The 12,232-nt window shown below is 31.4% G+C and overlaps 1 protein-coding gene across 1 annotated transcript; it reads right to left on the reverse strand.

The window, feature by feature from the left end:
- Nucleotides 1-8,401: 8,401 nt before the first annotated feature.
- Nucleotides 8,402-11,094, reverse strand: LOC113517341 (catalase-like). The gene is made up of 2 exons (XM_026901995.2): nt 10,972-11,094; nt 8,402-10,505 (listed from the first exon to the last, which is right to left on the reverse strand). Exons 1-2 carry the CDS (start codon nt 11,092-11,094, stop codon nt 9,051-9,053), a joined length of 1,578 nt encoding a protein of 525 aa, XP_026757796.2. The 3' UTR covers nt 8,402-9,050.
- Between the last annotated feature and the right edge of the window lie 1,138 nt (nt 11,095-12,232).

Genomic DNA, 12,232 nt, shown 5'->3' on the forward strand with positions numbered 1-12,232 from the left:
TGCAAATGGAATAGTAACCCTGTCCGCGCTATCGGTATACACGGGCGGGGCACCAGTGGAAAACAGGTGAGAAAGAGTGAGGTCCGTTGGCCCAACATGCTGAATTCGAAAAGAATTAACCATGATGGTTTCCAGGGAAAACCGCATGGAGGTCGACCTGAGAGGATATATTGCTAGCAATGGGGCTATTATACCTCATTACTAACAATCCCTTTCTCCCTTGGATATATATTGTTTTGGAAAATAACGTAAATTATAAATTTACGTATTTACCTGCCTAATGAAAGCAAACTTTTTCATTTTAGAACGAACCTGAGGGGTATCAAGTTCGTTGTTACTTATATCTTAAAATATTAATAGCATCTAACCAAATTTCTGCAAGTTTATGCAATACATGTACCTACTTCTATATGTTCTCCTTTAACCAAAAGTTGTATGTAAGAGATTGCCCTAGCGATAAAACCGCCTTTTGTACCTTTACATGCATATTTTAATCTATACTTTATACTATGGTATTTCAATTGATTTGTTTATATGTCATTGTTTATTTTTATGTTTTGGGGCAATAAAGAGTTAAATAAATAAATAAATACTTTATAAACCAGAGGGAGACTTTGTACAAAAGTTGTTTGCTTGAGAACCTCTTTCGTGTTGCTATACCGTGAAGCAGTTGTGTTTGCATGGCTGTTTCAGTTTGAAAGGTGGGATATGGCAGTAAATTTATAGGGTATAGAGGAATAACACCTGAGTCCTCAGGAATGGCAACGCATGGGGGGTATTATGGGCGAAATAATATACTTTGTTATGTCCATAGTACTGCTCATGTCTATAGGCAATAGTTACCACTTTCCATAAGGTGGACCGTCAGCTGGTTTGCCATTCTAGGATGCATAAAAAAATTATAATATTCGTGTTCGAAGCTCATCGGGTGCTTTTTATCTCCCCATTTGTTTATACATAACTAGCGACCCGTCCCGGCTTCGCATGGGTGGACATTTTAACATCATTTTAAAAATTGGTTATTGTGACATAACGATAATAGTTTGACATATACCTAGTATCACGAAGTTTTTGTAGTTATTGATATTTTCTTCAATATTGTGGAACATACTTTTGTTCTATCACCAATAGTTTCCGCAGCGCACGCGCCGAAAGATATTTTATAGCATTTTTTTACATCTTGAGTTACGTCACTAAAGTTTTAGTATGGATATCTTTTCTAACAACAATCAGGGTGAATGTAACATTCTAATGGTGAAAGAATTTTTTAAATCGGCAAAGTAGTTTTTGAGTTTATTAATTACAAACATACACACAAAAATATAAATTTTTCCTCTATAATATTAGTGTAGATGTTCATAAAAGCACCTACAATAATAGTCGTAGGTACTTTATTACGTCAAGATAAGGGCCAAATTTGTTCCCAACGGTACAATAAAGGCGAAACATTGAAATGTTTCGTCTTTATTATATATATAGTGGCTATATTGCTTTCTATGTGACAAAAACGCAATATTTTAGCAATTTGCAGCAGAACAACAACGTTGGAATGTGCTTATACAAAATTTGTGATACTTTCTCTATTGTTCAGTTAGTGTAACCGAAAATGTAGTGGGTGTATGTTATTATTATCTGTTTTATTTGTTCATTCTATTAATACAGGCCTTTGTCGACAGTTTATCGTTATAATAAATAACCTATTAACGTCCTACTATTGAGCACTTGTCTTTCCTTAACAGACGAGGCACATAATTATTATTGAGTAAACAGCTTCGTATGTGGCTTTATTTATTATAAGTATTTCCCTCTCTTGAATTGGTGTTATGATTTGTTATTCTCATTATACACCAGTTCAAGAACACCTTATTGGAACTTCAGCTCGTGTGTTGGAATTAAAAATAGTATTAAAAATAAAACTTAAATTTGATATTATAATGATTGTTGTAAGGATTGTTGTATTCGTATTATTCCATCGTTTCGGGTGACACTTAAATGTGTGAATCAATTAATGTAATTTGTAATTTGTAAAATGATTGTAATTTGTAACCTGAATAATTTATTATTAATACGTAAATATGTTGAGATTTATATAATATGACGATATAAATAAAATAGTATTAGCACAGTAACTTTGTACGCCAGATTCTGGTGAAAAATGTGAACAATATTTAAATATTATATACCATCCTTTATACCATTTTTTAAACAAAATAAAGCTATTTATATTTGTACATTCTTATAAAATAATGTTTTATTACGTGTTGGACAAGCTGTTATTATTACTGAGTCATCAATATATTATATATGAATATATATATATATATATATATATATATATATATATATATATATATATATATATATATATATATATATATATATATATATATATTGTATGCTATGTATGTTATATATATATTTTTTAACATATACAATTATAAGTATTTAGATGCAAGATGTGCATATGATTATTTACATATGTTTTATAAACATTAGCTTTATACTTTTATTTATTAGGTACACTTCTAGCGCCAATTAGCTACCGTTTTTTTTTTCTTTTCTTTTTCATTCATAGGTTATATGGAAGTGATTGCTTTAACGATAAGACCGCCTTTTGTACTTCATAAGTGTAATATAAATTTATCTTTGTATTATTCTTTAAGTGGTGCAATAAAGAGTAAATATTAATTATTAACTTATGTTTTCTTTCTATAAACACACAATATTCAAATACGCTATCAGTATAGAGAAAATTACAAATAAATAATCATTTCGTGTATTACCTAATTTTGCATCTAGTCTGTGTCTAAAATATATATTTTAGTGAATTTTCTTTATTAATCTGTTGTAAATTTCTGTCATAAGTAATTAGTTCTTAAATCTTACTTAACTAAACTAAATAAATAACTAATTATCATTGATAACTCAATTACAAATTACGTCTAGTTTCAAAATCATTTAAAATATAGGGCTAGATAGGTATTTAGAAAACCTGGTATAATCTATTGAGTGCTCTATTGCACTATTGTGTAAGACATCCCTTTACCTTCTAGGAAAGGCTATTACTTTACAGTTCACGAATCTAATCCCATATAGTATTCCTTTAATTTTGCCTGAAAGCATATGGATACAAACCGGGATATGTTTTATAATGTAAATACAACGCAGTTTATTTTGAAAAATTGGATTGGATTAAATTAGACATAATTCCCACTGACACATTCTACTGTAGGGCTAATCACCATATATAAATTTCTATTAAAGGTTGTGTCTTAAAACCTAATAGCCGCTGTTTTAAGATTTTTTTTTTTTCACGAACGCTCAGATTGTAGAATGCGTTTTTTACTGAGGTTTTTCACAGAATATTCTATATTGCATAGAATTCTTAAAAGGATAACCAATATGCACAAGCTATCCTGATATTACAGCTGTTCATAGATAACATCCAAAACCTTGGGGAAACTTCAAACATAAAAAAGCTACAAGAAATATACGTTCCCAATTATGTTAGATATTTAATTAAGTTTACACTATAACCTTATTTTGTTAAAATCTTTGTTTTTTAAAATAATTAGGTTAAAAAAACAAATAAATACCTCTTTCTCGTCTGTGGTGTTTCATCAATGCAACACTAAAATATTCTATCAAACACTGTCGAAATCGGTCTTTTTAATGTATTTTTGTATGAGTTACATACATTTATTATTAAATTCAATTATAATAAATACATATATTTTTAAATATTTTATCTCAATTATATAATAACAGACAAACAGTAATTGTTGACTAATTTCTTTCTTTTTAATTTCCTGTCTCTGTGTGTTATTTTTAACTGAGTTAAAATATGACAAAATATGGATTATAAAACTAGACATGAAACATTAATGTCAGTGTTGTTAAAAAGTAACAGTAATCTAATTTTTATTTCTGAGCCTTTAGTAGTTTGTTATGGAAAAATCCATTTATTTATTTGAAACATTCTCCAACTTGTCAATAAAATTAAATATAAATACTTTCTGTTAATAAGCTAGTTACAGAAGTTCAATAGAAAAAGATTATTACTTAAAATGGGAACAAAAATATAAATGTAGCTGCACCCACGATTTTGTTTGTGTAGCCGAAATATATTTATTGAGTGGGAAGTGGCATTCTATATATATATATATATATATACTAGCTGACCCCGTAAACGTTGTTTTACCACTTATTGCGAAACATAAAAATCGCAGTCGCAATCACAAATCGCAAATAAAAATTTGTCAAAAAAATAAAAAAAAAAATTTTAGGGGTGGGTCACCCTTATTCTTGAGGGGTATAAAAAATAGATGTTGGCCAATTTTCAGTCCTACCGAATATGCACACAAAATTTCTTGAAAATCAGTATAGCCGTTTCGGAGGAGTTTGGTAACAAACACCGTGACACGAGAATTTTGCCTAATTTTTTGGCATAGTAATGTTAGTATTACTGAAATTACTTGGTTTTGTCTTGGCTCATCCTTTATTCATTTGTAACTATAACAAATTATACTTTTCTTCTTTGAACCATTTTATTTCTTTACGTTCCAATTACACTTTTATTTATAGGCAGGCATCAGACATTATATATAGGCCTCTTATAACTATGTTCAAGTGCACGAATGCTTTTTCCGTTAAACCAAATGCGCGCTCGTGGACTCGCTCACAGTTTCACAACTTTATTTATTTATTTTATTATAATTTTCTAATAACTAAGTATTATAAATTAACTTACTTATAATCATGTTGAATCTTAACATTGTGCAATGATTAATTAAATAATGTGTTCTAGTAAAAATACTGAACAGTCATTTGAATACCTTATTATTCTTTTACATAAGTGAATACAATTACTTACAATTGTTTAGTGTATTGTAAAACATTGATATTGATTAATTTGTTAGTGTGATACATTCAAATAATAAATATTTCTGTTTGTAGAAAAAGGAAATACAATCACATATTTAATTCATTTAAATAAAAATAATAGTTAAATGAGAATCTTAATTTCTGTTTGCAGCAAAAGGTAATACAATCATTTATGTATATCGCGAATTAACTTTATGATTTAATAAAAAATCATGAAAATATTTTATGAAGGTAATACCAAGTTAATGTTTCCTCGTTCACAGCTACAGATAATAACGCTTGCGCCGATATATATATACTAGCTGACCCGGGCATATCTAACACTACCGTAGCTAACACTATAAGTGAGTGGGGATGATAATTATATATATATATATATATAACCTAAGCTTATTATAATTATAAAACGTTATACTACGTCTGTGGTCCTGACTATGAGCATCATTTCAATTTCTTCATTTGTTACTCCATTGGTGCTACTATTTTTTAATGAATTTTCAAAATAGAATGGTAATCCATTTCCTTTATTGGTATATTTACCTTTAACCTTTATAGATATACTTTAGCGTGAGTACCAGTGAAGGTCAAGTCCGAATAGTCAGTTGGTCGTGTCAAATTCATCAGGTGTGAACGTTGATATGTGGTTTTTAGGGGGACCGTGTGGAAATCGATCTGACAGGGTGTATTGACAGCAAGGGGACCGCCAGACCCTGTTACTGCCAATTGGCATTTCCTGTAATTACCAATTACCGATGTAATATATCTACGAAGTCAGTAATTAAACCTTTTATATCATCAACGATTATCGCCTTAATGGTTCGTTGAGCATTAGCGTTGTCCTTAGTTATGCCTACTCGTTATTCGAGTATTTTAATAGGAAGGTACTAATTAAAAAAAGTTTTGTTGACTCGAACTAGTATGTACTCGAGTACTTTATCAAACATGAGTGCGTTTTTAATTTTTTCCTGTAGCTTACTTTTAATGAAAGTAATGAATATTTAATATAGCATATTATAGTATAAGCAAGTTGTTCTTGCATTACTGTGTTCGACTTGAATGGTAGGAATATGGTAGTGAAATTACAGGAGGTTAAGGAGGCTAAACACCATATCCTCATGTATGGCAACGCATACCCCATGGGTAAAGATAAAAACTTTTAAATAAGCATGCGATTATTATTATTATTAGGTATCTACCTTCTCCAAATCGTGTACTCGTATTTTAAAATCATGTAACGGAATTTTATATATTGAGCGGTCAACTACCTGACTATCCATAGGCATTCAGATCAGCCTGACCTCATTATTTAGTATTTCAGTAGAATAATTTGCATATATCCTCGAAAGTTATATTTTTTAATTAATGTTCAATTTCCTTTGCGAGCCAATATAATTGAGGAACAAATCAATTGAAATATATGTTTTATCAAATTTACATAAGGCTGATTGTTGGGTGATTATTAAATCTCCGATGATTAGATAAGTGTGCACGTACATAGACCATGGACATAGTGTTATATGCTCATTACTTATGAAATTAACTTTAGTTTTTTTTTTTATATTTTAAGGGCTTTTACCTTCTTCAGGTATATCAGTCCTATTGTACCCTGAACTGATTTCTCCAACAAAACTTTATCTACCTTCCCTAGACGCGGAAAGAGAAGAATTAATGGGCATCAATAATTTACACAGATGTTAAAAAAATTCTGGTTTCCGACATGACATAGTGTCACAATAAATTTTATTATTAATTATTTTATGTAAGTAGGTAGTCACAACTACCCACCCATTACTAGCACTCAGTGAAGGGAGAAATTAGAGTCACCATACTATAGTCATTTGTTTCAAAAAATACCCACTCAGTGCCAATCTTTCAGTCGGTCAGTGCCTGAGGGAACCGAGATCACCATAGGATTGCCTTTTTTTCTTATCTGTCGTCAGAGGTAGTGCCAGGCGTGCGTGAATATTTGAGTCAGAGGCACCCCCATAAAAGGCAGTGTCCTCTTTTTTATTTCGTTTTCAGGGGCGTTGTCGGGCACTGTCAATATTTTGTGTAGGGGTAACTTTTTTCGTCGTCGGAGGGATATACTAAGACCGGCTCTGTATAATAGACTACAGCATGGGGTTTTTCAATAAAGGGGTAAAGAGATTTCGTCAGGGTCGACAAGGCGCGCATAATGTTCCTGGTATTGCAGGCGCTCTTATTACGGTAACAGTTTACCATCAGGAGGGCGGTATGCTTGTTTGTCACTGCAGTGGCATAAAAAAAAAACTGCATACAAATGCGCATTGCAGGGAATCGCGGGCTGATTTTCGTAATCAGAGTGAAAAAGTACTATGACTGACTATTTAAACTGATGATTTTTATTCTCATCGGATTGCATCAAACGGAATTAAAATAATATGTTAAGATTAGGCGTGACAGATATGTATGTATGTATGTATGTATTCTGAGATTTTAATATGAAATAAACTAAAAAAATAATCCAAGTATAGTCCATCTAGATCTAGAAAGCCCACATAATGGAAAGTAGTAACCGCCACTTATAAACATGACTAGCACTATAGATATTACAGAAAACACTGTGAGTCCCACAGTACCTCTCATGCGTTGACATTCCTGAAGACTGTAGTGTTACTCCAATGTACCTACTATATTTGTACTACTGGGATGATTCACAATGCAAAATGAAACAGCTGCTTTATGACAAAAAACTAAACGGAACAGAGGTACATACAAATGTCTTGTGTACCAAGTCTGCTTGGTTTTTTAAGGTCAAGTTTGTTAAATTACAATCACGGACAGACGAAGATTGCAAAATAAATAAAGTTTCATCTGGGGTTAAAAATGCTTAGCCATTAAAATGATTTCTTTTTGTTCTCTCTACCGACCCCATGGGACCTGACCTGAGATGTGATTTATAACTTTATAGTATTTCTTTTGTTTTTTTTTTCTGCCTATCCCACGGGGCTGCCACGCGTGATATTGTACTAAACGCCCTCAAAAAATAATTATCTACTCAATTTATATTTTATTTGTTAATTGCAGGTCCACCATAAGCGTGCGTGGAAAGCGTGCACTACATACGGGCGGCACGTCCAGGGGGGCAGCCAATCGAGCAACTCATTACGTTATTCAAGTCATTGTCATAATATCAATCCCACCATAAGTATAAGAAATGTCATCGTATGGAAAAAAATCAATAAATTTTTAGCAATAACTTATTTAATTATTCCAATGCTAAGTTAATAAAACATTGTAAATATTTAAATCTGAAACTTAAAGATGATTCAAGAAGAATCAGATATAGATGGTACTGATTTATTTTATCATTTATTACAGATACCCCTAATTTTTATTACAGGACAGAGGTACCCCTAATTTTTATACAAAGTCTTTCTCTAGTAACTATTACAATTATTTGCTAACTATAAATTTTAAATAAAACATCTCGTCATCCATTGGTTTATTTTATTATATTTCTTTTAAAATTTTATATAGTAGAGTAGGTATAGAGTAGGTAGGTAGATATAGGTAGGTAATATAGGTTACTTGTGCGGATTCTATGATTATGCTACAGTAAGATTTATTATATCTTAACGTCTTTTATAAGACATGTCATACAGAGGTATGAATTTTTTTTAAAACGTGTTTTGAAGAAGATATTTAATATATGTATAAACGTGGCCGGATGTAAAGAACTAAAGAAATAGTGGGTGGACTATGTGAAAGAGAAATAAGCCCAGATACGACGGCTGCTAGGGAGTAAGTACTTAAATTATAAATAAATTATAGGCAGCGACTTTGCACGTGTATTTTATAATAATATCAGTATGCTCTTCAAATTCATTCAGACGTTTAAGCATATTTGTGGCTTAGCAGGTATAAAATAGAATAAAAATTATATAGATATTATAGAGATAAACTCAGGAGTGCGATAGGTTCTGTTTTTTTTTTACAGTTTTTTTTTTTCTACTAGAAATTGCCCTTATGGATTAATTTGCTTGTGCTTGCCACAATTATACTAGCATGAATATATATTTAATATCAAATCTACAAGTAATAGTATAGTATGTAACTATTAATATGTTCGTCATCCAAATGTGGCTGGAGGTTTATAACATCCATAAATACTAATATCATTCCGCAGGATAACTTTATAATATCTAATGATGAATTGTCATCAAAGACTCATCTCTTATTCTTGCTCTTGCTGCTGTTACTCCTGCACGAACTCTTATACCTAATTCCAAGTCTACAAGCTTAAGAAGTTTCAGGGCTTTTTCTCGAACTTCCGGAACCACCGGGACAAGTGACAAAACAAGGTTGTCAATAAATCTTTGTTTTTGACCTTCATCAACCAAAATATATTTGTAGAAATTAGAAGAAGACTCCAAGTCAACTGCATTACTGTCAAATACAATGATTCTTTCATTGGGACGGGATTCGTCAATGAAAGGCACAGGGCCATTGAATGAATTTGGATAATAATTCGGTACGTCTTTCATATTTTCGTTCACTGATGGTACTCCATCACGGTTATACGTTTTACGGTATTTCGGTGCATTCACATTGATTCTCTTATGGTTTACGCCTAACCGATAATTTTGTGTATCCCTATAAGCTAACCTTCTACTCTTGAAAATTGTATCTGGAGGACTATTAATGCCAGGGACTAAATTTCCAGGATTATAAGCACTTAATTCTACAGCTTCAAAAAAGTTATCAGGATTCCTGTCAAGTACTAATCGTCCAATTTGTATTGTGTGGTAAGTGCCATTTTTCCATAATCTTGTCACGTCGAAGGGATTGTAATCAACATTGGTAATATCATGTGATGTCATAACGTCCATTTCTATTCGCCATGATGGATAATTTTTTAAAGCAATATTATTGTACAGATCTCTTGTACCGTAATCCAGATCTTGACCAGAAATTGCCACTGCTTCGGCTGTAGTTAGATTTTCCAAGCCTTGTTCAGTTCTAAAATTGAATTTAGCATAATATCTATCTCCATTCTTATTACTTAATTCATACGTGTGTATTGGAAATCCATCCATCTTCCTGTATCCATTTGGAGATCCATAGTCTGAATAAAGCCAAAATATTCCATGCAAAAGAATGGGTTTTAATGTTAAAATATCCCATTGTGCTGTTAAATCAAATAAATTTGTACGTGGGTTTCTTTTGAAAGCATGAACAAATGGAGTAAACATTGAAGGATCTGTGTATAAATAAACCGGAACATTTAACCCTAAAAGATCCAGATTTCCTTCATTTGTATAAAATTTTATGGTGAAACCTTTTATCTCCTTAGCAAGATCGTTACCTCCTTTACTTCCTAGCCCAGTCGACAACCTAACGGCTACAGGTGTTCTTTTACCAATACCATTAAAGACGTCAGCTTTTGTATATTTGGATACATCATGAGTTACTTCGAAATAACCAAATGCGCCTGTTCCTTTAGCATGTACTACTCTTTCCGGTATTCTCTCTGCAACGGAGTGCATTACATCGTCCAAAAAAAACTCATTTGAAGTGAGACCATCGTTATTCAAAGTAGTTGTTTCTCTTATATCCACTGGTTTGCCCGCCATTGTGCTTAAAATTCCAACAGGTTTCTGAAATAAGAACGCCAAAACTATTGAAAATTTTGTAAAATCACTCATTTTTTAATATTATATGTATAAAAAAATGTGAAATAATTCAGTTCTATATAACAATATTCATAGCTCCCTAACATGAGTTGTGAGTAGGTTCCACTTTTGCTAGATATGAGCTTAGATTACTTATCTAATTATTTAATGTTGTATGATTTCATTTTTCTATACTTGTTCTTTGAGAAATATAATTCAATTATCAGACTATTATTATTCTAATTTCAAATTATTAATTATTAGTTACACCACAATTATTAATATAAAATAATGCATACTTTCATCATCTTAAGTCAATATTGCCAATATTAGTGATATATAGTAACATTTCAGAGGTATGGATTGACTATATTAGAGACAGCTAATGTAAATCAATCATACTGAATGCAAGTAAATATTGATTTTAAATAGGCAGATCAATGGTATTTACCGGATGCTCCAGTTTGAAATCTAGCAGTTGGCGCGCAGCAGGCTCCAATGTATTATTCACGTAATCATGGTAAGCACAAACGGCCCCCGTAAGCCACAAAATTACTGCGTAAAATACAATCATTCTCTTGCCGAAAAATGTGTCTGACCAAGTTTAAATAATCTTTACACTGGGTTTGGCTACAAAATAATTTTGCGTTAATTGATTGGTGTCTAAATCGATTTCCGATGCACACCTATTATACAATTAACTACATTGTATTGGTTGCAACAATGTGAAAAAGAAATAGTTCTTAATTCGAATATAGTTCTTCTATTGTTTTGCAGTTGTCTAAAATTTGTATCGAATATACGTTGATACGGAAATAACTTTATTGTATTATTTCGTAAAATCACAGGTTCAGTTTTTGCGTTTCTGCGCGTAAAATAAATAAAATATAGTAAAAAAAAATAAATAATATATTAAATACCTAAAAAAGTAAAAGTAAAAAGAAAAATTCAATCTGAAAATGGCCGTCGCAACAGCAGAAGAAATTCACCGAGTCACTATTTTAGATGATGTAACATTATTTCAGTTATGGAAATTCGAATTAAGGATTCTGCTGGAAGCGAAAGAATTGATATATATCGTAAATATAAAACTAGAAAGCGAACAATCGAATAAAGATGCTTTGACTAAGCACATCATCCTTCAAACAGTATCGAAAAAATATAAAACACAACTATTTGATTGTACGACTGCTTTGAAATGTTTAAGCGATTTATTCGAAGGATCGGAAGAACGAAAAAAGATGAGTTTGTTACAAGATTTCTATAATTATAAATTTGAAAATGATATGACAATGGATGAAAATTTCTCAAGGCTTGAAAATTTGGTACATAGATTAAAACAACTAAAAATGCCCTTTGATGACGCGTTAGTAGAATCCAAAATATTAAACATTTTTTCGAATATTGACTCATACCAACCGTTTGTAACTGCGTGGGAAAGTACTCCTAAAGAAGAAAGAACGTTAAAGAATTTAAGATTGAGATTAGTAAAAGAAGAAGAAAGGAAGAAGGAGAGTGTGCAATCCCAAGTGGCCCTAGCTGCAGGAAATAAAGGTAGAATGCCGAAAAAAGAAGGTAATAATAGTCAGACAATAACCTCACATTCTTCTAATAGGTGTTTTAAATGTAATAAGTTCGGTCATATAGCAAAATTTTGTAGAAATTCTTTATACTGTAAAATTTGTAAGAAAACTAACCACAAAGAGAAAGAT

This window comes from Galleria mellonella, unplaced genomic scaffold (assembly GCF_026898425.1).
Source record: "Galleria mellonella isolate WM207_F2 unplaced genomic scaffold, CSIRO_AGI_GalMel_v1 utg78, whole genome shotgun sequence".
NCBI lineage: Eukaryota > Metazoa > Arthropoda > Insecta > Lepidoptera > Pyralidae > Galleria > Galleria mellonella.